Source organism: Hordeum vulgare, chromosome 3H (assembly GCF_904849725.1).
Source record: "Hordeum vulgare subsp. vulgare chromosome 3H, MorexV3_pseudomolecules_assembly, whole genome shotgun sequence".
Lineage (NCBI taxonomy): Eukaryota > Viridiplantae > Streptophyta > Magnoliopsida > Poales > Poaceae > Hordeum > Hordeum vulgare.
The window spans coordinates 462,691,928-462,718,689 of NC_058520.1; the positions used below are offsets into that span (position 1 = coordinate 462,691,928).

The 26,762-nt window shown below is 45.4% G+C and overlaps 2 protein-coding genes across 2 annotated transcripts; one reads left to right on the top strand and one right to left on the bottom strand.

Moving 5' to 3' along the window:
- Window positions 1–21,484: 21,484 nt before the first annotated feature.
- Window positions 21,485–23,569, top strand: LOC123444273 (putative pentatricopeptide repeat-containing protein At5g40405). The gene has a single exon (XM_045120950.1). It carries the CDS (start codon window positions 21,500–21,502, stop codon window positions 23,387–23,389), a length of 1,890 nt encoding a protein of 629 aa, XP_044976885.1. The 5' UTR covers window positions 21,485–21,499; the 3' UTR covers window positions 23,390–23,569.
- An 860-nt stretch (window positions 23,570–24,429) lies between these two features.
- Window positions 24,430–26,338, bottom strand: LOC123444274. The gene is made up of 3 exons (XM_045120952.1): window positions 25,884–26,338; window positions 25,525–25,753; window positions 24,430–24,677 (listed from the first exon to the last, which is right to left on the bottom strand). Exons 1-2 carry the CDS (start codon window positions 26,241–26,243, stop codon window positions 25,529–25,531), a joined length of 585 nt encoding a protein of 194 aa, XP_044976887.1. The 5' UTR covers window positions 26,244–26,338; the 3' UTR covers window positions 24,430–24,677; window positions 25,525–25,528.
- Window positions 26,339–26,762: the final 424 nt, after the last annotated feature.

Sequence of the window (26,762 nt, forward strand, 5' to 3'; positions counted from 1 at the left end):
TTTTGGTCGCGGTGCCCCATCCCGGGCCGGCCCCCTCCATTCCTGTCTCTGGTGGCCACCGACGTCAACCGGGCCGCCCTCGCCGGCGCTCGCGCAACGCCTCTTCCTCACCGGTCCGCCCCGACCCCCCCCCCACGTCGCCGGTCGTCGCTCCTCCTCACGCCCGCTGCCCTTCCCCTACAGGAGTTGTGAGCCTTCCTCTCCTCCTTCTTCATTTGGTCCGACGCCCCCTTGCGATTTGAGTATTGGGGATACCCCGTGTGACGTGCGATTTTGTATGAAAAGAACAAAAACGAAAAAGGAGTATTTAGGTATATGTATGTGTATAGGCATGTATACGTATGTATGTATATGCAAAAGATGTATGTATGTGTGCATAGTGTGATAAATGTATTTATGTATAAATGCATATGTATGTAATTTGTGTATACGTGGATGTATGTACGTAGGTCTATATGTGTGTGAACCGAATGTGTGTGCGTGTAGTGTTTGTGTGATCGCTGCCCCAAATGACATGCGGGTCCCACGCCCCTAAAAACAAGAATTAAAATAAATAAAGATAGTTTTACAAATAATTGATATTAATTAATTAATTAGATTAGATTAATTAGTTATTTAAACAATAATGGCTGTTTTGGATATTAGGATTTAATATAATAATAATAGATAAATAAAGCTTTTAGCTATTTCTAAATGTGTAAGATTAGGGAAATTAATTAATTCAAACCTTTAGCTAAATATGTTGCTAAGGTAAATAAAATATCCTATTAGAGTATGACACGTGGGACCCATTGGTCAGTTGACCAGTCAACTACTGATGTCAGCATGACATCATGCTGATGTCATAATAGCATTTAATTAAATTAAATAAATATGTTTTTAATTCCTAATTATTATATAAAACTTTAAAAATTAATATAAAATAATTTGTAAGTGAGATCAAAATATTTTCAACATGAAAGTTGATCAGCAGAACGAGACGAACCCGGATACATGGTCCATTCGTGTGTCATGCGTCCCTAGCATAGCAAACATGAGACTTTTCCATCGTTTTCCGTCCGACCGGTAGTAGCCCGAGACCCGGAAAATATCGTCAGATATTCTTCCAACCCGTCTGCGACGGATGTTACTGCGTTGGCTCATGCCTAGCCTGCTTTTTTCCATGTCATGCTTTGTGTTGCACCGTTGCTATTATTTATTGTTTCTTCCCCCTCTTTTTACCGGTAGACCCTGAGACTGATGCTGCTGCCGGGTACATCTACGACCCTGCTGACCAACCTTTTTCCGCAGAGCAGCAAGGCAAGCAAACCCCCCCTTGATCATTCCTATATCGCTTATGTCTTTCTTCCTACTGCTTGCATTAGTATTTTGCTACTCTTGTAGTTTGCTCCTATATCTGACGCATAGCCTATTTTTGATGAACTGCTACTTTCAGTACTATACCTTTAAATATGCTTAGTATAGGTGGAGCAGTCATCCCCTCTGACCCGTAGTCCAGTTGCCCCGCTTGTTTTCAAATCTCGATCCCTGATCGACGAGCCAGATCCGACACAACACATACACCCCCCTTAGTTGTACGACGCTACAGAGATACTATCGGGTACCAAGGGTGACACCTCGCTAAGTACTCCTGATGATATCTCTGTAGTATAGCTAGTCGGTCGTAGTTATCGAGGGTGATTCCTCTTTCACCATTCCCGATGATGCCTTTGTCGTGCAACCCCTCAAGTGTGGGACCCCGAGGGTGATTCCTCTAAGCCGACCTTGACGGATACATCGTTCGGAATCCAACGAGGGTGATAACTCGGATTCCCCCCGATGTTACAACCACACAGTTACTCGACATGTTACTAGGATCTTTGGTGATTAGATGTTAGACGGGTGGATTCCCGCGAGATTGTGTCGATGGCCTAATTAAAATGATAATGGATTTGGGTATTTGATCTGGGTTGGTTGGAGACCTTTTCGCACTAACCAGCTATGCGGGAATAATTATGGGTACTCGGAGTCGCGGTATCAGCCAAAGCTTTTCAGATGTCAGCAATGTAGTGGCGCGCGCCCGAGTGGTCCTGAGATGCATCGCGCCTGTGATTAAGGGATGCTAGGACTGACGTCGGCCGCCCATGCCACGAGCAGGAGCGCGAAGGGGAACTGGGCCCACGAACCCTTTGTGCTTAGGAGTTAGACCAATGGGTTGGCCTCTCTGTTGAGTCTTAGGTCGGGTTGCGACGTGTCGATATTCCGAGGTTGGGCATGACCCAGAAAAGTGTGCCCGGCCAGAGTGTTATCGAGCGTGACGGGACATGTGGTGCACCCCTGCAGGGAAGAAAATTAACTATTCGGATAGCCGTGTCCACGGTTATGGGACGACTTGGAGTTTTGCCCTCATCTTATACAACTACAATTGTTACTTAACTGGAATTAGTTACCTCGGGATTGCTTCCTCGCAGGGAGTCGAGGGAGGATCTCTGGGCGTGACCTCACTTTAATATTGCTGCAACAATATGACTTTTAATTGTGTTACCTTGTTCTATTCTCGTCTATTGCTGCAAGACCCTGATGATGCTAGTCTTCGATAGGACTAGGCCTTCTCTCTCTATTCTTGCATTGCTGCATTCAGTCCACATATAACCACCCCCCTTCTTTGATACTGATGCATAATTAGCTTAGTTCTGATGTATGTCTTGCGAGTACTTTGGATGAGTACTCACCGTTGCTTTGGTCCCCCTTTGTCTCCTTGATCCCTTGTTGCGACTAGATGATGGAGCCTGCTATTGCAACAAAAGACCTTCCAACGGCACCAGAAATAGGTGTGTCGACGGCACCAGGAATCCTTGTGCTACGGCTACGCCTTAAGGGACTTCCTAGGCAAATATGCAAAGGATTTCCCCCGTGGCCTTGGAGCCTTGCGTTGGTGTTCCCTCGAAGCGGAAAGGGTGATGTAGCATAGCGGTGGTAAGTATTTCCCTCAGTTTGAGAACCAAGGTATCGATCTAGTGAAGAAGTATCACAAGAGCCTGCACAAACACAAAAAGTTTGCTCCCAACGCTATGAAGGGGTTGTCAATCCCTTATAGATTGTTCGCCAAGTAAAAACTAAAAGCAACAAAGTAACAAAGCAAAGTAAAAGCAAAAGTGGAAACGATAAGTGTGAATAGACCCGGGGGCCGTAGTGTTTACTAGTGGCTTCTCTCATGAAAGCAAGTAGACGGTGGGTGAACAAATTACTGTCGAGCAATTGATAGAACTGCGCAAAGTCGTGACGCCATCTATGGAAATGATTATATCTATAGGCATCACGTCCAAAACAAGTAGACCGATACTTTCTGCATGTACTACTATTACTCCACACGTCGACCGCTATCCAGCATGCATCTAGTGTATTAAGTCCAAAAGAACAGAGTAACGCCTTAAGCAAGATGACATGATGTAGATGGACAATCTCATATCTACGACAGAGCCCACCTTGTTACCCTTGATGGCAACTACACAATGTGTGCCTTGTTGCCCCTACTGTCACTGGGAAAGGTCACCACACGGTAAGAACCCAAAACCAAGCACTTCTCCCATTGCAAGAATCATAGATCTAGTTGGCCAAACAGAACCCAAGACTCGGAGAGACTTACAAGGATATCAAATCATGCATATAAGAAATCAGCAAAGACTCAAATATATATCATAGATAATCTGATCACAAATCCACAGTTCATCGGATCTCGACAAACACACCGCCAAAGAAGATTACATCGGATAGATCTCCATGAAGATCATGGAGAACTTTGTATTGAAGATCCAAGAGAGAGAAGAAGCCATCTAGCTACTAACTACGGACCCGTAGGTCTAAAGTGAATTACTCACGAGTCATTGCAGGGGCGATGATGATGATGAAGAAGCCCTCCAACTCCAAAGTCCCCTCCAACAGGGTACCGGGAAGGGTCTCCAGATGAGATCTCGCGGAAACGGAAGCTTGCGGCGGCAGAAAAGTATTTTCGTGGATCCCTTGATTTTTTCTGATTTTTAGGGAATATATAGGCGCAAGATCTAGGTCAGGGGGCACCAGGGAGGCCACAAGCCTGCCCACCGCCGCCCCTGATCATCTTTCGTTCGGGAAAAAAATCATTTCGGGGATTTTATTCCGTTCGGACTCCGTTCCAAAATCAGATCTGAAAACAGCCAAAAACACAGAAAAAACAGGAACTGGCACTTGGCACTGAATTAATAAGTTAGTCCCAAAAAAGATATAAAAGGTACATAAAACATCCAAAGATGACAAGATAACAGCATGAAACCATCAAAAATTATAGATACGTTTGAGACGTATCAAGCATCCCCATGATTAACTCCTGCTCGTCCTCGAGTAGGGAAGTGATAGAGAATGAATTTTTGATGCTTTCATGCTACCTAGCATAGATGTCCTTTGTAACTCCTCTTATGTGACGTGAATGTTCAGATCCATTAGATTCAAAACAATAGTTTGCTATTGACGTGGAAACAATAATAATTCAAGCAAACTAGCAAGGTAATCATGAACTTTCAAAATAACAAGGCCAAAAGAAAGTTATCCCTACAAAAGCATATAGTCTGGCTATGCTCATCATCATTGCACAACGAATTTAAATCATGCACAACCCCGGTATTGGCCAAGTAATTGCTTCACACCTTTACTTTCTCAAACCTTTTCAACTCTCACGCAATACATGAGCGTGAGCCATGGTTATAGCACTATAGATGGTGTGGAGTGTGGTGGAGGTTGCGAGACAAAAAAGGAGAAGATGATCACATTAACTAGGCATATCAATAAGCTGTGGATATGCTCATCAATAGATATCAATGTGAATGAGTAGGGATTGCCATACAAATGATGCACTAGAGCTAAGAGTATGTGAAAGCTCTTAAAGAAAACGAGTGGGTGTGCATCCAACTTGCTTGCTCACAAAGACGTAAGGCAATTTTGAGGAAGCCTATCATTGGAATATACAAGCCAAGTTATATAATGAAAATTTCCCACTAGCTATATGGTGGTGACAAAATGAGAGTCTCTCAATCATGAAGATCATTGTGCTTAATATGCACAAGTGTGGAAAAAGTGGTAGCATTGTCCCTTCTCTCTTTTTCTCTCTCTTTTTTTTGGTGGGCTCTTTGGCCTCTTTTTTTGGTGGGCTTCTTTGGCCTCTTTTATTTCTTTTTTATTTTATTTTGGTGGACTTCTTTGGCCTCTTTTATTTCCTCACATGAGCCAATGCTCCATCAATGATGATCATCACACTTTCAACTCATAACTTAGAGCAACTATGACTCTATATGGAATGCCTTCGGTAGTGTACCGTGGCAATGATGTAGCATGGCATAGACATTAATGGAAACATCATGCTAGCTATCTTACGATCATGCAATGGTAATGTAGACGTGACGACACATGTCATGGTGGTAGTTGCATGGCAATATATCTCGGAATGACTTTGAAAAAGCCATAGTAGGTAGGTATGGTGGCTGTTTTGAGGGAGGCTAATGGTGGGTGTTGTGCACCGGCAAAAGTTGCACGACACTAAGAAGATAGTGATGGTGGAAGGTGAAAGTGCATCTAAACCATGGACTCAACATTAGTCATGAAGAACTCATATACTTGTTGCAAAAGTTTTATTAGTAATCGAAACAAAGCATTCAACGCATACTCCTAGGGGAAGGGTTGGTAGGTATAAACCATCGCGCGATCCCGACCGCCACGCAAAGGATGACAATCAATAGACTAATCATGCTCAGATTTCATCACATAGCGGTTCACCATACGTGCATGCTACGGGAATCACTTGTTGGGGAACGTCGCATGGGAAACAAAAAAATTCCTACGCGCACGAAGACCTATCATGGTGATGTCTATCTACGAGAGGGGATTTCCGATCTACGTACCCTTGTATATTGCGCAGCAGAAGCGTTAGTGAACGCGGTTGATGTAGTGGAACGTCCTCACGTCCCTCGATCCGCCCCGCGAACCGTCCCGCGATCCGTCCCACGATCTAGTGTCGAACGGACGGCACCTCCACGTTCAGCACACGTACAGCTCGACGATGATCTCGGCCTTCTTGATCCAGCAAGAGAGACGGAGAGGTAGATGAGTTCTCCGGCAGCGTGACGGTGCTCCGGAGGTTGGTGGTGATCTGACCTCGGCAGGGCTCCGCCCGAGCTCCGCAGAAACGCGATCTAGAGGAAAAACCGTGGAGGTATGTGGTCGGGCTGCCGTGGAAAAGTCATCTCAAATCACCCCTAAAACCTCCGTATATATAGTTGGGAGAGGGGGGGCCTTGCCTTGAGGCTCAAGGAGCCTCAAGGGGGTCGGCCGAGCCAAGGGGGGAAGTCCTACCCTTCCAAACCAAATCCAACTAGGTTTGGAAGGTGGAGTCCTTCTCTCCTTTCCCACCTCCCCTTTTTTTTCTTTCTCTTTGATTTCTTATCCTTTGGCGCATAGGGCCTTCTTGGGCTGTCCCACCAGCCCACTAAGGGCTGGTGCTCCACCCCCAAGGCCTATGGGCTTCCCCGGGGTGGGTTGCGCCCCCCGGTGAACACCCGGAACCCATTCGTCATTCCCGGTACATTCCCGGTAACTCCGAAAACCTTCCGGTAATCAAATGAGGTCATCCTATATATCAATCTTCGTTTCCGGACCATTCCGGAAACCCTCGTGACGTCCGTGATCTCATCCGGGACTCCGAACAACATTCGGTAACCAACCATATAACTCAAATACGCATAAAACAACGTCGAACCTTAAGTGTGCACACCCTGCGGGTTCGAGAACTATGCAGACATGACCCGAGTGACTCCTCGGTCAATATACAATAGCGGGACCTAGATGCCCATATTGGATCCCACATATTCTACGAAGATCTTATCGTTTGAGCCTCAGTGCCAAGGATTCATATAATCCCGTATGTCATTCCCTTTGTCCTTCGGTACGTTACTTGCCCGAGATTCGATCGTCAGTATCCGCATACCTATTTCAATCTCGTTTACCGGCAAGTCTCTTTACTCGTTCCGTAATACAAGATCCCGCAACTTACACTAAGTCACTTTGCTTGCAAGGCTTGTGTGTGATGTTGTATTACCGACTGGGCCCCGAGATACCTCTCCCTCACACGGAGTGACAAATCCCAGTCTCGATCCATACTAACTCAACGAACACCTTCGGATATACTTGTAGAGCATCTTTATAGTCACCCAGTTACGTTGTGACGTTTGATACACACAAAGCATTCCTCCGGTGTCAGTGAGTTATATGATCTCATGGTCATAGGAACAAATACTTGACACGCAGAAAACAGTAGCAACAAAATGACACGATCAACATGCTACGTCTATTAGTTTGGGTCTAGTCCATCACGTGATTCTCCTAATGACGTGATCCAGTTATCAAGCAACAACACCTTGTACATAATCAGAAGACCCTGACTATCTTTGATGAACTGGCTAGCCAACTAGAGGCTTGCTAGGGACACTGTTTTGTCTATGTATCCACACATGTATATAAGTCTTCATTCAATACAATTATAGCATGGATAATAAACGATTATCTTGATACAGGAATTATAATAATAACTATATTTATTATTGCCTCTAGGGCATAATTCAAACAGTCTCCCACTTGCACTAGAGTCAATAATCTAGCCCTCACATCATCATGCGAATTACATTGTAATAAATCTAACACCCATACAGTTCTGGTGTTGATCGTGCTTTGCCCGTGGAAGAGGTTTAGTCAGCGGGTCTGCTACATTCAGATCCGTGTGCTCTTTGCATATATTTACGTCCTCCCCTTCGACGTAGTCGCGGATGAGGTTGAAGCGTCGTTTGATGTGTCTGGTCTTCTTGTGAAACCGTGGTTCCTTTGCTAAGGCAATGGCACCCGTGTTGTCACAGAACAAGGTTATTGGATTCAGTGCGCTTGGCACCACTCCAAGATCCATCATGAACTGCTTCATCCAGACACCCTCCTTAGCCGCCTCCGAGGCAGCCATGTACTCCGCTTCACATGTAGAATCTGCTACGACGCTTTGCTTGGAACTGCACCAGCTTACCGCACCCCCATTAAGAATAAATACGTATCCGGTCTATGACTTAGAGTCGTCCGGATTTGTGTCAAAGCTTGCATCGACGTAACCCTTTACGGCGAGCTCTTCGTCACCTCCATACATGAGAAACATCTCCTTAGTCCTTTTCAGGTACTTCAGGATATTCTTGACCGCCGTCCAGTGATCCACTCCTAGATTACTCTGGAATCTGCCTGCCATACTTATGGCCAGGCTAACGTCCGGTCTAGTGCACAGCATTGCATACATGATAGTGTTGGAAATATGCCCTAGAGGCAATAATAAAATGGTTATTATCATATTTCCTTGTTCATGATAATCGTCTATTGTTCATGCTATAATTGTATTAACAGGAAACAGTAATACATGTGTGAATAGATAGATCACAATGTGTCCCTAGCAAGCCTCTAGTTGGCTAGCTCGTTAGTCAATAGATGATCATGGTTTCCTGATCATGGGCATTAGATGTCATTGATAACGGGATCACATCATTGGGAGAATGATGTGATGGACAAGACCCAATCCTAAGCATAGCACTAGATCGTATTGTTCGTATGCTAAAGCTTTTCTAATGTCAAGTATCTTTTCCTTCGACCGTGAGATTGTGAAACTGCCGGATACCGTAGGAGTGCTTTGGGTGTATCAAACGTCACAACGTAACTGGGTGACTATAAAGGTGCACTACGGGTACCTCCGAAAGTGTCCGTTGGGTTGGTACGAATCGAGATCGGGATTTGTCACTCCGTGTGACGGAGAGGTGTCTGTGGGCCTACTCGGTAGAACATCATCGTGAGCTCAATGTGACTAAGGAGTTAGTCACACGATGACGTGCTACAGAACGAGTAAAGAGACTTACCGGTAACGAGATTGAACAAGGTATAGGTATACCGACGATCGAATCTCGGGCAAGTTCTATACCGACACACAAAGGGACTCGTATACGGGATTGATTGAATCCTTGACATCGTGGTTCATCCGATGAGATCATCGTGGAGAAAGTGGGAGCCACCATGGGTATCCATACCCCGCTGATGGTTATTTGCCAGAGAGGTGTCTCGGTCATGTCTGCCTGTCTCCCGAACCCATAGGTTCTAGACACTTAAGGTTCGATGACGCTAGGGTTATAGGGAATTATTATACGAGGTTACCGAAAGTTGTTTGGAGTCCCGGATGAGATCCCGGACATCTCGAGGAGCTCCGGAATGGTCCGAAGATAAAGATTGATATATAGGACGGATGGTTTCAGATACCGGAAGTGTTTCGGGCATCACCGGTAACGTACCGGGACCACCGGGACCACCGGAGGTGGCCCCGGGGGACCACCGAAGGGGGGCAACGACCCCGGGAGGTAAGGTGGGCCAAGTGGGGGTGGGAACCAGCTCCTAGGTGGGCTGGTGCGCCTCCCCACTCAGCCCATTGCGCAAGGGAGAGAAAAGGGGGGGCAAACCCTAAGCCAGGTGGGCCTAAGGCCCACCAGTTGGTGCGCCACCCCCTCCTCCCCCTTCTGGCCGCCACACCTCCCATCTGGGGGGGATGCCGCACCCCCTAGGGTGGGAACCCTAGGGGTGGCACCCCCTCTCCCCTCCCCCTATATATAGTGGGCACTTTTGGCCATTGGAGACCAGACTTTTCCCTCTCCCTCGGCGCAGCCCTGCTCTTCTTTGTCATCCTCTGTGCCGGTGCTTGGCGAAGCCCTGACGGGAGACCTCGTCTCTCCATCGACACCACGCCGTCATGCTGCTAGAGTTCTTCCCCAAACTCTCCCTCCTCCTTGCTGGATCAAGGTGCGGGAGACGTCACCGGGCTGCACGTGTGTTGAACGCGGAGGTGCCGTAGTTCGGCACTAGATCGGAATCGCTGCGAGTACGACTCCATCAACCGCGTTCTAGCAACGCTTCCGCTTAGCGATATTCAAAGGTATGAAGATGCTCTTACCACTCTCTCGTTGCTGGTCTCTCCATAGGAGGATCTGAATATGCGTAGGAAAATTTTGAATTTATGCTACGTTACCCAACAGTGGCATCAGAGCCAGGTTTTCTATGCGTAGATTCTATGCACAAGTAGAACACAAAAGTTGTGGGCGATGATTTGTCAATTTGCTTGCCGCTACTAGTCTTATTCTTTTCCGGCGGTATTGTGGGATGAAGCGGCCCGGACCGACTTTACACGTACGCTTACGTGAGACTGGTTCCACCGACAGACATGCACACCGTGCATAAAGGTGGCTAGCGGGTGTCTGTCTCTCCTACTCTAGGAGGATTGGATTTGATGAAAAGGGTCCGTATGAAGGGTAAATAGCTTTGGAATATCATCGTTGTGGCTGTCACGTAGGTAAGAAGGCGTTCTTGCTAGAAACCCAAATCAGCCACGTAAAACTTGCAACAACAATTAGAGGACGTCTAACTTGTTTTTGCAGGGTTTGACATGTGATGTGATATGGCCAAAGTTGTGATGTTGCATGCATGATGTATGAGATGATCATGTTATTGTAATAGGTTTCACGACTTGCATGTCGATGAGTATGACAACCGGCAGGAGCCATAGGAGTTGTCTTAATTTATTGTATGAGATGCAACGCCATGTGCTCACTACTTTTACTTCATTGCTAACGGTTAGCTATAGTAGTAGTGATAGTAGTAGTTGGCGTGACGACTTCACGGAGACACGATGATGGAGATCATGATGATGGAGATCATGGTGTCACGCCAGTGACGATTATGATCATGCGATGCCTGAAGATGGAGATCGAAAGAGCAAAGATGATAATGGCCATATCATGTCACTATATGATTGCATTGTGATGTTTATCATGTTTTACATCTTATTGCTTAGAACGACGGTAGCATAATAAGATGATCCCTCTTAAAATTTCGAGAACGTATTCCCCTAAGTGTGCACCATTGCGAAGGTTCGTTGTCTCGAAGCACCACGTGATGATCGGGTGTGATAGATTCTAACGTTCGCATACAACGGGTGTAAGTCAGATTTACACACGCGAAACACCTAGGTTGACTCGACGAGCTTAGCATGTACAGACATGACCTCGAATACAAGAGACCGAAAGGTCGAACATGAGTCGTATGGTTGAATACGATCAGCATGGAGTTGCTCACCATGGTGACTAGTCCGTCTCACGTGATGATCGGACACGGGTTAGTCAACATGGATCATGTATCACTTAGATGACTAGAGGGATGTCGATTTAAGTGGGAGTTCATACTTAATTTGATTAAATGAACTTAATTGTCATGAACTTAGTTTAAAAGTTGTCTTTATAAATATTGTAGATGTCCAAGTCAACCTCAATTTCAACGCATTCCTACAGAAAAACAAGCTGAAAGATGATGGTAGCAACTATGCGGACTGGGTTCGCAACTTGAAGCTCATCCTTGAAGCAGCTAAAAAGGCTTATGTCCTTGATGCGCCGCTAGGTGACCCTCCCACTCCCGCAGCAGCCCAGGACATTCCGAACGTCTGGCAAACGCGGAGTGATGACTACTCTCTGGTTAGGTGTGGCATGTTATACAGTTTAGAAACGGGGCTCCAAAGGCGTTTTGAGCAACACGGGGCATATGAGATGTTCCAGGAGCTGAAGCTAGTTTTTCAAGCTCATGCCCGTGTCGAGAGATATGAAGTCTCCGACAAGTTCTTTAGTTGTAAGATGGAGGAGAACAGTTTTGTCAGTGAACACATACTCAAAATGTCTGGGTTACACGGTCGTTTGACTTCACTTGGAGTCGAACTTCCGGATGATGCTATAATTGACAGAATCCGCCAGTCTCTCCCACCAAGCTACAAAGGCTTTGTGCTTAACTACAACATGCAAGGGATGGAGAAGACCATTCCCGAGTTGTACTCGATGCTCAAGTCTGCAGAAGTAGAAATCAAGAAAGAGCATCAAGTGTTGATGGTCAACAAGACCACTAGTTTCAAGAAAGGCAAGGGTAAGAAGAACTTCAAGAAAGACGGCAAAGTTGTTGCCGCGCCCGGTAAGCCAGATGCCGGGAAGAAGAAAAAGAACGGACCCAAGCCTGAGACTGGGTGCTTCTATTGCAAGGGAAAGGGTCACTGGAAGCGGAACTGCCCCAAATACTTAGCGGACAAGAAGGCCGGCAACGTTAAAGGTATATGTGATATACATGTTATTGATGTGTACCTTACTAGCGCTCGTAGTAGCTCCTGAGTATTTGATACCGGTGCTGTTGCTCACATTTGCAACTCAAAGCAGGAACCGCGGAATAAGCGGAGACTGGCCAAGGACGAGGTGACGATGCGCGCCGGGAATGGTTCAAAGGTCGATGTGATCGCCGTCAGCACGCTACCTCTACATCTACCATCGGGATTAGTTTTAAACCTTAATAATTGTTATTTAGTACCAGCTTTAAGCATGAACATTGTATCAGGGTCTTGCTTAATGCGAGACGGCTACTCATTTAAGTCAGAGAATAATGGTTGTTCTATTTATAAGAGTGATATGTTTTATGGTCATGCTCCGCTGGTGAATGGCTTATTCTTGATGAATCTCGATCGTGATGTTACACATATTCATAGTGTGAGTACCAAAAGATGTAAAGTTGATAATGATAGTCCCACATACTTGTGGCACTGCCGCCTTGGTCACATCGGCGTTAAGCGCATGAAGAAGCTCCATACTGATGGACTATTAGAGTCTCCTGATTTTGAATCATTTGACACATGCGAACCGTGCCTCATGGGCAAGATGACTAAGACTCCATTCTCAGGAATAATGGAGAGAGCAACCGACTTATTGGAAATAATACATACTGATGTGTGTGGTCCAATGAACGTTGAAGCTCGCGGTGGTTATCGTTATGTTCTCACTCTCACCGATGATTTGAGTAGGTATGGGTATATCTAATTGATGACGCAAAAATCTGAGACGTTTGAAAAGTTCAAGGAATTTCAGAGTGAGGTTGAGAATCAACGTGACAGAAAAATTAAATGTCTACGATCTGACCGTGGAGGAGAATATTTGAGTCACGAGTTTGGCACACACCTAAGGAAGTGTGGAATCGTTTCACAACTGTCGCCGCCTGGCACACCGCAACGCACGGAGTGTCTGAACGTCGTAATCGCACTTTATTAGATATGGTACGATCTATGATGTCTCTTACCGACTTACCGCTATCATTTTGGGGATACGCATTAGAAACTGCAGCATTCACTTTAAATAGGGCACCGTCTAAATCCGTTGAGACGACACCGTATGAACTATGGTTTGGCCAGAAACCTAAGTTGTCGTTTCTTAAAGTTTGGGGCTGCGATGCTTATGTGAAGAAACTTCAACCAGAAAAGCTCGAACCCAAAGCGGAGAAATGCGTATTCATAGGATACCCTAAGGAAACAATTGGGTATACCTTCTATCTTAGATCCGAAGGTAAAACCTTTGTTGCCAAGAACGGATCCTTTCTAGAGAAAGAGTTTCTCTCGAAAGAAGTAAGTGGGAGGAAGGTAGAACTTGATGAGGTAATTACACCCCCTCTCGAACAGGATAGTAGCGCAGCGCAGGAAGTTGTTCCTATGGCGCCTACACTGACTGAAGAGGAAGTTAATGATGATAATCATGAAGCTTCGGATCAAGTTACTACTGAACCGCGAAGGTCCACAAGGGCACGCTCCGCACCAGAGTGGTACAGCAACCCTGTGATGGAAATCATGTTGTTAGACAACGGTGAACCTTCGAACTATGAAGAAGCGATGGCGGGCCTAGATTCCAACAAATGGCTTGAGGCTATGAAATCCGAGATAGGATCCATGTATGAGAACAAAGTATGGACTTTGGTGGACTTGCCCGATGACCGGCGAGCCATAGAAAATAAATGGATCTTCAAGAAGAAGACTGATGCAAATGGTAATGTAACCGTTTACAAAGCTCGACTTGTCGCAAAGGGTTTTCGAGAAATTCAAGGAGTTGACTACGAAGAGACTTTCTCTCCCGTAGCGAAGCTAAAATCAGTCCGAATCATGTTAGCAATTGCCGCCTTTTATGATTATGAAATTTGGCAAATGGACGTCAAAACAGCGTTCCTTAACGGGAACCTTAAGGAAGAGTTGTATATGATGCAACCAGAAGGTCTTGTCGACCCTAAGGGTGCTAACAAAGTGTGCAAGCTCCAGCGCTCCATCTATGGGCTGGTGCAAGCATCTCGGAGTTGGAACATTCGCTTTAATGAGGTGATTAAAGCGTTTGGGTTCATACAGGTTTACGGAGAAGCCTGTCTGTACAAGAAAGTGAGTGGGAGCTCTGTAGCATTCCTCATACTGTATGTGGATGACATATTATTGATGGGAATAATATAGAGATGTTGGAGAGCATAAAGTCCTATTTGAACAAGAGTTTTTCAATGAAGGACCTTGGAGAAGCTGCATACATATTAGGCATCAAGATCTATAGAGATAGATCGAGACGCCTCATAGGTCTTTCGCAAAGTACATACCTTGACAAGATATTGAAGAAGTTCAATATGGAAAACTCAAAGAAAGGGTTCTTGCCAGTTTTGCAAGGTATGAGATTGAGTAAGACTCAGTCGCCGACCACGGCAGCAGATAGAGAGAAGATGAGTTCTATCCCCTACGCTTCAGCCGTGGGCTCTCTAATGTATGCCATGCTGTGTACCAGACCTGATATAAACCTTGCCATAAGTTTGGTAGGGAGGTACCAAAGTGATCCCGGTATGGAACACTGGACAGCGGTCAAGAATATCCTTAAGTACCTAAAAAGGACTAAGGAAATGTTTCTCGTTTATGGAGGTGACGAAGAGCTCGTCGTAAAGGGTTACATCGACGCTAGCTTCGACACAGATCCGGATGACTCTAAGTCACAGACCTGATACGTATATGTGTTGAATGGTGGGGCAGTGAGCTGGTGCAGCAGCAAGCAAGAAGTCCTGGCAGCATCTACATGTGAAGCGGAGTACATAGCTGCTTTAGAAGCAGCTCATGAAGGAATTTGGATGAAGGAGCTCATCACCGACCTTGGAGTGGTTCCAAGCGCGTCGGGTCCAATGACACTCTTCTGTGATAACACTGGGGCCATTACCATAGCCAAGGAGCCCAGGTTTCACCGGAAGACGAAGCACATCAAACGCCGCTACAACTCCATCCAGGACCATGTCCAGAGTGGAGTTATAGATATTTGTAAAGTACACACGGATCTGAATACTGCAGACCCGTTGACTAAACCTCTTCCACGAGCAAAACATGATCAACACCATAATGCTATGGGTGTTCGATACATCACAATGTAACTAGATTATTGACTCTAGTGCAAGTGGGAGACTGTTGGAAATATGCCCTAGAGGCAATAATAAAATGGTTATTATCATATTTCCTTGTTCATGATAATCGTCTATTGTTCATGCTATAATTGTATTAACAGGAAACAGTAATACATGTGTGAATAGATAGATCACAATGTGTCCCTAGCAAGCCTCTAGTTGGCTAGCTCGTTAGTCAATAAATGATCATGGTTTCCTGATCATGGGCATTAGATGTCATTGATAACGGGATCACATCATTGGGAGAATGATGTGATGGACAAGACCCAATCCTAAGCATAGCACTAGATCGTATTGTTCGTATGCTAAAGCTTTTCTAATGTCAAGTATCTTTTCCTTCGACCGTGAGATTGTGCAACTCCCGGATACCGTAGGAGTGCTTTGGGTGTATCAAACGTCACAACGTAACTGGGTGACTATAAAGGTGCACTACGGGTACCTCCGAAAGTGTCTGTTGGGTTGGTACGAATCGAGATCGGGATTTGTCACTCCGTGTGACGGAGAGGTGTCTCTGGGCCCACTCGGTAGAACATATTCATGAGCTCAATGTGACTAAGGAGTTAGTCACACGATGACGTGCTACGGAACGAGTAAAGAGACTTACCGGTAACGAGATTGAACAAGGTATAGGTATACCGACGATCGAATCTCGGGCAAGTTCTATACCGACACACAAAGGGACTCGTATACGGGATTGATTGAATCCTTGACATCGTGGTTCATCCGATGAGATCATCGTGGAGCAAGTGGGAGCCACCATGGGTATCCATACCCCGCTGATGGTTATTGGCCAGAGAGGTTACCGAAAGTTGTTCGGAGTCCCGGATGATTAGCGTACGATTAAACCGAGGGCGTCACAATTATATTCTCAATCATAACTATCATGACAAGTAATAGGCATAACAAAATCATGAAGTGTATCATCGTCCACAATACTATAGGATTCGTTCAACAATGATAGGAGCAACATTATCTAGGAGAGATACCTTTGTACCTCTGTTTTTTCTTCTTTTCTTCTTCTTCACCACATCATGTGTGGGTTTAATTAATTTTTCCGAGCTTCTTATTGATGGGATTGGTTGGATAGGAATCTCCTTCTCGTCGCATGTTTCATTATGAGAGTCTATAGGAGGGAAAGTGGAAGTATTTACCCTTTCATTAGTACTCCTTTTATATTCCATTGGTTTTCCTGTCTTCCTATAGTTGGGAATATAAGCATTCTCATTGGAATTTACTACTCAAAACATATATATTTCTTGTAGATTAGTTTCAAAATAGTCTTTGAATAATAATGCTTCAAACCAACTTTTTTTCTCACAATTCTTCACATCCAAAAAATAAACAAATTTCATTATAAAGTTCAAGGGTGATCAAGTTAATACAATATTTGGTCACGATTCGATCATGAAAAAGTATGCATTGAAAATTAAGATGACCAAACCTATTTGCAAAGTTCACAAGTAATGGGATGAACATAGCACAATTTCGTAGCAAATTCATCTGTCCCTTTAAGCCACCAATTGTCTTTATCATATTTATGCTTCTTAAAAAATCAACCATCCCTATAACTATAAGGCGTGTCTTCACAAATTTTATTCACTCCACAAAAATTTGACATGCTTAAAGGAAATATTTTTAACATGACTAGTTCAATCATCATTACTGAACTCTTATTCTAACGCTTTGGCACAACTTTCTAATCCATCATTTTCATGAAAAATATTATAAAACGAAGCATTTGTGGTAACCTAAATTCCATTTTTATAGTTTTATTTTTATAAACCAAACTAGTGATAAATAAGAAACTAAAAGATTCAATTGCAAGATCAAAAGATATACCTTGAAGCACTCACCTCCCTGACAACGGCACCAAAAAAGAGCTTGATGTCTAATACGCAACTTTATTCTTGGAGACGTTGTTGGGCCTCCAAGTGCAAATTTCCCTCAAGTGGATGACCTGTGGTTTATCAATCCTTAGGATTTGTAGGTTGAAGATGGTCTCTCTCAAACAACCCTGTAATCAAATAAAATAAATCTCTTGTATACCCAACACACCCAATACAATGGGAACTTGTATAGGTGCACTAGTTCGGCGAAGAGATGGTGATGCACGTGTAGTATGGATAGTAGATATAGGTTTTGGTAATCTTAATATATAAAAATGTCTAGGTAACAAATAGTAATCAGCAAGCAAAATGTTACATAAATGCTTGGAAATAAGGCCTAGGGTTCATACTTTCACTAGTTCAATCTCTCAACTGTGCTAATATAATTGAATCATATAACCATCCCTCAACGTGCAACGAAGAGTCACTCCAAAGTTCCTATATAGTGGAGAACACAAGATGAAAATTTTGTAGGTAGTAGAACCACCTCAAAGTTATCCTTTTCGATCAATCTATTGAGCTATTCCTATAAGTGTCACAAAAAGCCCTGGAGTTCATACTAGAATAACACCTATGATACGCATCAATTGACTCTGATGTCCCCCAGATACTTCAATGTCACCACAAGTATCCGCGAGTCAATTATACGACATGCATCAAACAATTTCAGATTGATCATATTCAATCCAACACAAGGAACTTCAAAGAGTACCCTAAGATTTCTATCGGAGAAAGTAGGACAAAAACATACATCAACCATGTGCATAGATCCCCCAATGTCATCAGAATTCACAAGTTGATGCCATAACATATATCAAGGGAATCAATAGAATACCCCACTGTCACCACGGGTATCCACATGCAAGACGTATATCAAGTGTTCTCAAACCCAAAGTATTCAATCCAACATAATGAAATCTCAAAGGGAAAGACTCAATTCATCACATAAAGATAGCAAGGGAAGAACACCATATGATTCAACTATATTAACAAAGCTCGTGATACATCAAGATCATGACATCTCAAGAACAAGAGAGAGAGAGAGAGAGATCAAACACATAGCTACTTGTACATACCCTCAGCCCTAAGGGTGAACTACTCCCTCCTCGTCTTGGAGACCATCGGGGTGATGAACATGACCTTCGGTGATGGTTACCCCCTCTGCCACCCTATCGGAATAGGGCTACGGATGAGATCGCTTCGAAACCGAGGCTTATGGCGGCGGAGCAGAAGTTCTAGGTTAATTTATGGGGTGTTCTTAATATATCGGATTTTTGAGCGTTGGGATCACGTGAAACGGAGCCACAGGGGTCCCACGCGGTAACAAGCCACGACCAACCCCTGGGCATGCCTTGTTACCTTGTCACCTCCTCGTGGGTCCCCTCGTACTCCCTCGAAGCTTCCTCGGCCTCTTTCCTTCCAAAAAAATTTGTCAAAAAGTTTCACGCGGTTCTGAGAACTTTTATTTTCTGCACAAAAGCAACACCACGGTAATTCTGTTGAAAACAATGTCGGTTCGGGTTAGGTCCAATTAAATCATATAAAGTGCATCAAAACCATATAAAAATATTGTAAACATGGGTAAATATGGCATGAATACTTCATAAATTATCAATATGTTGGAGACGTATCAAGCAGCAAGTACATGCATATTATATTCATTAAAATCATCATGCGCAACTGTAAAACACAACCCATAAATATAATCTTTATAAGCACAAACTTCTTTGATATAGAGTCTTTGGATAATTCAAAGAGATAATAAGACTATCAAGTGTGGGTGCAATAGCAACAATTTCACTCTTAACATAAGAAATTATAGCAAGTTCATCTTCATAATCATAATTCATAGTCGCATCATGGCCATTATCATAGAAAGCATCGAGTTCATCAAAAAGGGATATTTCAAACAAATCCAAGGGATCATTGCACCCATCATCCTATGGTAAGCGTGGAGGAAAATTAAATAATTTATGAGTTAAATAGTTACTCTCATTAGAAGGTGGACACGTGTAGCTAATCCGTTCTTCCTAATTTTTGTTCTTCACTCTCATCCTCATCTTTTTCATCTAACGAGGTCACAGTTTCAACAATTTATTCCTCCATAGACTCCTGCAAAATATTAGTCTCTTCTAGGGCGGCGGATATTTTCTTAATATAACCGCTAATATAAGCATTACAATCATAGTTCTATAGCAATATTTAAGTTTGACAAAAAAATAAGATTTGTAAAGAGCATCATCATTTTTTTCAAGCAAAGAAGCAATTTCATAAGCACCCTTAAAAGCAAAAAACTATTCAGTTTTTCAATATCATAGTGAGCATAAACACCATTATCATAAGAAGCCAAGATTTGGTCATCATTAAACTCACATTGGAAGTGAAGGTGTTTAGGGTCCTTTCTAGAACAAGTGAAATCATATATAGAGCACAAATTCAAAGCATAGCAATATAAACTACCTATTTGATCCCATGAGTGTTTACCTTTTTGAGACAAACGATGACACAGAAAATAAGCATGCTCATCTAATGATTTTTCCCTCAACTAAGCTAGTGAGGTATTTAACACGAGCACAAACGGATCAAAGATGATCCAAGTAGAAAGTTTCAGTAGTGAGGATTTTAGGTGGTTCATCAACCATTGGGGTAGTGAGTACAACATATTTTTTTTGGTATTTTGTGCTTTCTACCTATAGCTAAAGAAAGAGAACAAGAATAAAAAATAAAATTTACTTAGTGATAAAGCCAACAAACACACACAAAAATTATTCACCACCTGCTATTGCTCCCTCGCAATGGCGCTGGAAAAGGCCTTGATAACCCACAAGTGTAGGAAATTGGTTGTAGCCTTTTCGATAAGTAAGAGTGTCAAACCCAACGAGGAGCTAAAGATATAATAAATATTCTCTCAAGTTCTATCACCGATACAAATCTAGCACACGAAATAAAATTACTTTGCGGGAATAAAAATATAGTTTTACAAAATAATAAAAGTTAGTTGTTGTTTAAACAAAATTACAATAAAGAAGAGAGTTTTGGAGGAGCAATAACGAAAAGATTATTTTCCTTAGGCAATTGAATATGGAACGATAGTGATGCTCATCGTACTTATGAGAGAGAGGGGTAAGCTAATATATTCTCCGTACTTGGATCATATGTTCTTATGATTTTAACTCTAGCAAATGTTCATAAATATTAAAGATTCATTAAGGTAAACACAACCATAGAATTAAATCAGAAGTCCCCGTTAATCCCATATGCAACAACTCACGAACTCGGGTTTAGGTTTCTATCAACCCGCAAGGTCGTAACCCACTATAAACAAATCATTAACATATTGCAACACCCTGCAACGGGGATCCCACACGTTTGCGCGAGAAGGCATTCACCATAGGACAACACCATAATAACATAGAACTCATAACAACCATACCATACCATAATTAGCCCATAGGACAAAAAGAAACTACTCAAACATAATAGAGGTGAAACACATCACTGGATAATAATACTCCTATATAGGATCAAACACCATATTTAAGTAGAGATTACAACAGGGCAAGAGAGAGTACATCGCTGCACAGAAAGGGGAAAAGATGGTGATGAGGGCGATGAAATTGTTGGAGATGACCGTCGTCGCGATGGTTCACGCTTCAGCGTCACCTGGAGAGAGGGGTAAAGGTCCCCATCCTTCTCCTTGCTTAGCCTCCCCCTCTGGTCCTTGGCCTCCATGCCTCTCGAAGGGTGGGAGCCCCTCCAAGATTCGTCGTTTCTGTCTTTTTCTCTAGGTTTTCTTCTGTGTCCCGTTACGCCGACATGCATCATAAATCTTTCGTCATTTTCTTTGTGTGGCGTAGTGTTGTGTGTGTTGTGCCATGTTGTCTATTTTTATTGGTTGTGAGAATGTCATTAATTTAGCGTCAGGTGTTAGGGATTTTTTTTATAAATATGTGGTTATAATGAATAAAACTTCAACAACACATTCCCTCCATCCGATAATATAAGAGTGTTTAGTGATTTTACAACGACACATAAACAAATTAGTGCCGGTATCTAGGACCATAAAATACAAGCAGGTTCCAGATACGCAATTGTATGATACAGTACGAAAATGGTTTTTTTAGAGCACAACACGTTCCAAACATGTGCGAAATTCGTGCGGGAGTATCCCAAACAAACAGGCAGTGTGGGTGTGTGCTCTGAAATCAGATCGCTGAAAACACAACGCAAACGAGATGGCGCCGCTCCCGCGCCGGCTCGTGCCGCTCCGCGACTCCGCGACGCTGCTCCTGCTCCCGTCCCTCGTCGCGGCCTCCTCCCAGTCCCAGTTCCGCCTCCGCGAGATCCACGCGCACCTCCTCGTCTCCGGCCGCCTCGCCTCTCCCTCCCACCACGCCGACTTCGTCGCCTCCCTCGCCTCCTCCAGCCACCTCTCCTACGCGCGCCTCCTCCTGCCCCAGCGCCCGGCCACGCTACTCGCCCACAACGGCCTCCTCCGCGCCCTCGCCCGCGGGCCATGCCCCGGCCTCGCCTTTGCGGCCTTCCGCGAGCTGCCCCTCGCGCCCGACCACTACTCGTTCACCTTCCTCGTCCGCGCCGCGACCTCCCTGGCCGCCGCCGCCTCTGCGACGCCCGTGCCCACCGATGTTGCCGTGAACCTGCTCGCGGGCTCCGTGCACGCGGCGGCGTTCCAACACGGCCATGCGACGGACCCGCACGTCCAGAGCGGCGCTGTATCCATGTACGCGGCGGTCGGGGACGTGGGCGCCGTGCGGGCCGCCTTCGCGGAGATCGTGAGCCCGGACGTGGTGTGCGTCACTGCCATGTTGGGCGCTCTTTCCGCTGGAGGCGACGTCGACACCGCGCGCGAGCTGTTTGATGGAATGCCGCAGCGGGACCATGTCGCCTGGAACGCCATGCTCACAGGGTATGTGCGCGTGGGCAGGTCGAGGGAAGCCCTGGGGCTGTTCGACGAAATGCAGAAGGCCGGGGTTGCTGTCAGTGAGGTGACGCTGGTGTCAGTGCTCACTGCCTGTGCACAGATGGGTGCGCTAGAACGTGGCATGTGGGTGCATTCCTACGTGTGCAGCCGTGGGATGCGGGTGTCGGTCACGCTGGGCACTGCTTTGGTGGATATGTATTCCAAGTGTGGAGTTGTCACGATGTCGATGGAGGTGTTCGAGACCATGCGCGAAAGGAACATCTACACCTGGACCAGCGCGCTGAGTGGCCTCGCGATGAATGGCATGGGGGAGGAGTGTCTTGAGCTGTTCAAGCGTATGGAGAGCGCGGGCATGGAGCCTAATGGTGTCACATTTGTCGCGGTGCTCCGTGGATGCTCTGTGGCTGGGTTGGTAGAGGAGGGACGAGCATGCTTTGATTCGATGAAGGATAAGCATAAAGTTGAGCCTTGGCTTGAGCACTACGGCTGCATGGTTGATTTGTATGGTCGAGCAGGGCGTCTGGATGATGCTGTCGATTTCATCAATTCGATGCCAGTGGAGCCACATGAAGGTGTCTGGGGAGCGCTACTCAACGCTTCTCGGATTCACAACAACGTCGATCTGGGCAAACACGCAATGCACAAGCTCACGGAGATTGAATCCAAAAATGATGCGGCTCACGTGTTGCTGTCTAATATCTACGCGGAGTCGCATAACTGGAAGGGCGTCAGCAAAGTTCGGAACATGATGAAGTCCAAGGGAGTCAAAAAGATGCCTGGGTGTAGTGCCATTGAGGTTGACGGCAAGGTGCATGAGTTCTTCGTCGGGAGCAAGTCACACCCCAGATACAAGGATATCCAGACCATGCTTGCAGAGATGAGCCATAGGCTGAGGCTGCAAGGGTACGCCGCAAACACAAAAGAGGTGCTGTTCGATATCGAGGAAGAGGAGAAAGAAGGTGCGATCTCCTTGCACAGTGAGAAGCTTGCCCTCGCCTTCGGTCTTATCACGTTGCCAGAAGACACGGTGATCAGGATCGTCAAGAACTTGAGAGTGTGCAAGGACTGCCATGATTATACCAAGCTGATATCTAAGGTCTTCGACAGGGAGATTGTTATGCGAGATAGGAACAGGTTTCACCATTTCAAGCATGGAGCGTGCTCCTGTAGGGATTACTGGTGATTTCTTCTGTAACTGCAAATGATGATCCATTCACATTCAAAGGCAGCAAGGTTGTTGCATTCGAATACAGTAATGCCCGTCTGCACGCATAAGAGCAACTCTGGCAGATAGTGTAAAAAGTCCCCGTACTATAAAGTTTCGACGAGTATATGAGTTTGGGCCGTTTTTTCGGCCAGATAAGACCCCGTATCCTCGGCCCGGCCCGTAAATGTTTTACGGTGCCCGCAAATGCGCCCCCTCGTTTGGTATGTATGCAGGTCTACGAGGTCGATACAGGTCCGAACTCTATCCCTCCGCCGCAGCGAAATCCCCTTCTCTCATTGCATTTTCGTCGCCGGCGCCTCAAATCCACCGCCCGCGCCCACAGCTCCGTGACATGTGGAACTCCGACCGCCGTTGTGACGTCGACCCTGAGCAGAGGTGTTGCGTCAGAACCGACGCGGCAGGAAGCGCTCCACCCTGTGGTACACTCCCCACGGGCATCGCTCCTCCGCCGCGAAACGGAGGAGTACAACCACTTCTCGGGCGCAGGTAGATCCTCCAGGGCGTCCAGCTCGCGCATGTTTTCCTCCCTGCATCCGACCACAAACTCTGATAATCTGTCTGGCGAAGGACAGACATGTTTTGAGCGCGTTCCTACTGGGTGGAGAGGCTGGGAAGACCTACCGTTGAGCTACCATGGCATATCCTGGTACGAGTTTGCCTGACCAAATCACATGCCATCCAGGGGAATCCAGCGAGAACAAGGAAGCAACAGCAGCCAAAATGCCAAACTGGCAGTCTACCGCGGCAGCTGGCATCCCACGCCAGAGCATCGTGATCTTCGGCAGGCCAGGCAGCAAAGCAAGCCATGATACAGACAGATAGATAGGAAACCAGTATTTTGAGTGCTGAATTTAGCACTGATAGACGAGAGGAGAAATAGTTTAGCAGTTAAATTTCTTGTTAAAGCATCATCAAGGGTCATTATACTATCTTAACTGGAAGTGAAACTCCAAAAAAAAAAGGAAATATCAACCTGGGCAGCTTCAACAAAGGACTAATCCGAGAGGCACACAGAGTGCACACCAGTTTGTTCGGCTATTTTTATTCATGCACACTTGCTACAAGCAAAATGCCACTGGAAAACCGTGTCGTGTATATGCTAAACGTAACAAGGTCAAATATAAGTGCTCTATAAGATGTATTTGTTCTGAACATTTACATGTAGTATGTCACTGCCCAGTACATCTCCAACATTGGCGGCAAACTGGAAGGAGTCGCCAAAAGTGTGCTTGCCATTAGTAACCTGTCAAAAATTGAAGGGCTGCTGGATTAAAATTCAGTTGAAGAACAGAGGCAAACTTAATTTCAGATAACCAAATATGATGATGTAAGGTTGAACGGTTGAAGTGCATAGCATGTCATGGTTAGTCAAGGAACGACATCAATTTTGTAGCAGAAATGTACAGAATCATGAGTGATGCCTACGCTGTGAACATGAAGCTGCCAGTTTTTTAGTACTCCTTCCATCCCAAAATATAAGGTGCACATGCAACTTGATGTTAAGTTCAGACAAATATCATATAGGTTATGGAACCAAAATTATACCATAGGAAGTCTCGAATCAACTACCCCAACCAAATGAGCTAGGATCACTCGTTGTCAAAGAAAAAAGAAGAGCTAGGATCACCTACTGCTTTTGTGTCATATAAAAACATGTATCATTGGTCTAATGGTCAGTGTGACCTGATCTTTGAATATGTGCATGCCTTACATTTTGGAATGGAATGAGTAGTAACTAGGGGTAACTAAGGATGGACAGTTCATTTTTCTTTTGAATCAGAAGCATTCATAACCTTTGCTTTGTACCAGATATCAAACTGCACAGGCACAACACCATAGTTCATAACTACACTGATAACTTAGTGCAGAGCCATATAGCATAATTTGCATTCTACGGCCGATATTGTCACTGCCTATCCGCCTAGGTGCTTTACCTATTACAACTGACATCTCAAGTAGCATGTAGTTTTGACAGTAACCTAATGTCTCACATTATACTCATAAGATTTCTCGGCAGCTTGAGATTCAAACCAGCAGCGGTAATTGTTTCAACCATAAAAGAGAGGACCAAAGAGTAAAACTGTTGCTACCTGCTCACGAGGACAAGCCAATCTTCTTCATGACATCCCTGGTTCTCTTCCGGAGCCTCATGAACACAACGACCATACAAGCCAGCACCCACGGTGGGAAGCTCAGGTTGCCCAGCTTGGACGTCTTAAGCCACTGGGGCATCTTCCCCTCCTTCAGTAATATCGCAATTACCACCGTCATGACGCAGACAGTGAGCATCATCTTCGTGATGGGCTTCAGCAAAGGATCCTAAATCACCAAAGAGGCAAACACGTCATACGAAGACTTGCTAACTACTGTATGAGTAGGACCTGGCGGACATCAGAGCAGGCAGACAAACCGCGCGAAATTCCACAGGGGGCTGGGTGTCGCAACTTACCTTGGGCTCGCCGTCGAGGAAGATGGTGGAGTCGGCGGCGTAGGGGAGGAGGGAGCGGCCGTTGCGGGGGTTGAATCGGATGGCGACGCCGCGCGCGCGGGAGGCGGCGTCGAAGGCGAAGACGCACTTCAGGCCGTGCTTCTCCAGGATATCCCCCACCTCCAGCTGGTCCTGCGTGTACCCGCCCAGGGGCGACCGGAACACGGCCACCGGCCCCCGGCCGCGGCGGAAGAGCTGCACCTCCACCTCAGGCGCGGCCGCCGGCTCGGATCCGGGCCTCCCGTTCTGGGCGGAGGCCGGCGGCTCCTCGTGGATGCCGTCGTCGGCCGGCGACGCTGCCTGGCCGGCTTGCTTCTCCATTGGTTTGCTCGATCGGGTTCTGGGGAAGGCGAAAAGGGAATCTGTCAATCTGCGTCTCGCACTGTAGGCTGGAATTGGGCTGGTTATGAGAGGCAAACCTATGGTTACCAAAAACAAAATAGGCAAGTTCTAGGCAAATCTCGGGCCTGGCCCGAATAAAGGCTAATTTTTTTAAAAATAACACACTTTTTAAATAAATATAAAAAATATTGCGTTGTTTTAAATTTAAAAATAATACAGCGCCGGCGCCGGCATAGCTGACTGGATTCGGTCGATTTTACTGCGGCCGATTGATACCTTATTAGCTTCGGCCAAGCCAGCTAGCTAGTCGGCTACGGGTGGCACCTCCATTCGGGTTTAGAGTGACTATTTAGGACTAATTGGCTTCATCGAAGCCAATGATAGGTGCATACATCCCTTTTATTCTGGGGTTTTTTTTCTTCTGAGTTCCCGTCATATTTTTCGCTTATGAGTTCCTGCCTATATCTTCCTTCATATTTTTTTCGCTTTTGAGTCCTC

Bases quoted from the DNA above. Each gene is read 5' to 3' on its own strand.
- LOC123444274 (XM_045120952.1), bottom strand. From the start codon at position 26,243: ATGGAGAAGCAAGCCGGCCAGGCAGCGTCGCCGGCCGACGACGGCATC. The intron at 25,754-25,883 runs GTAAGTTGCGAC...TTGGTGATTTAG, and splicing joins TCCTCGACGGCGAGCCCAAG to GATCCTTTGCTGAAGCCCAT.
- LOC123444273 (XM_045120950.1), top strand. From the start codon at position 21,500: ATGGCGCCGCTCCCGCGCCGGCTCGTGCCGCTCCGCGACTCCGCGACG.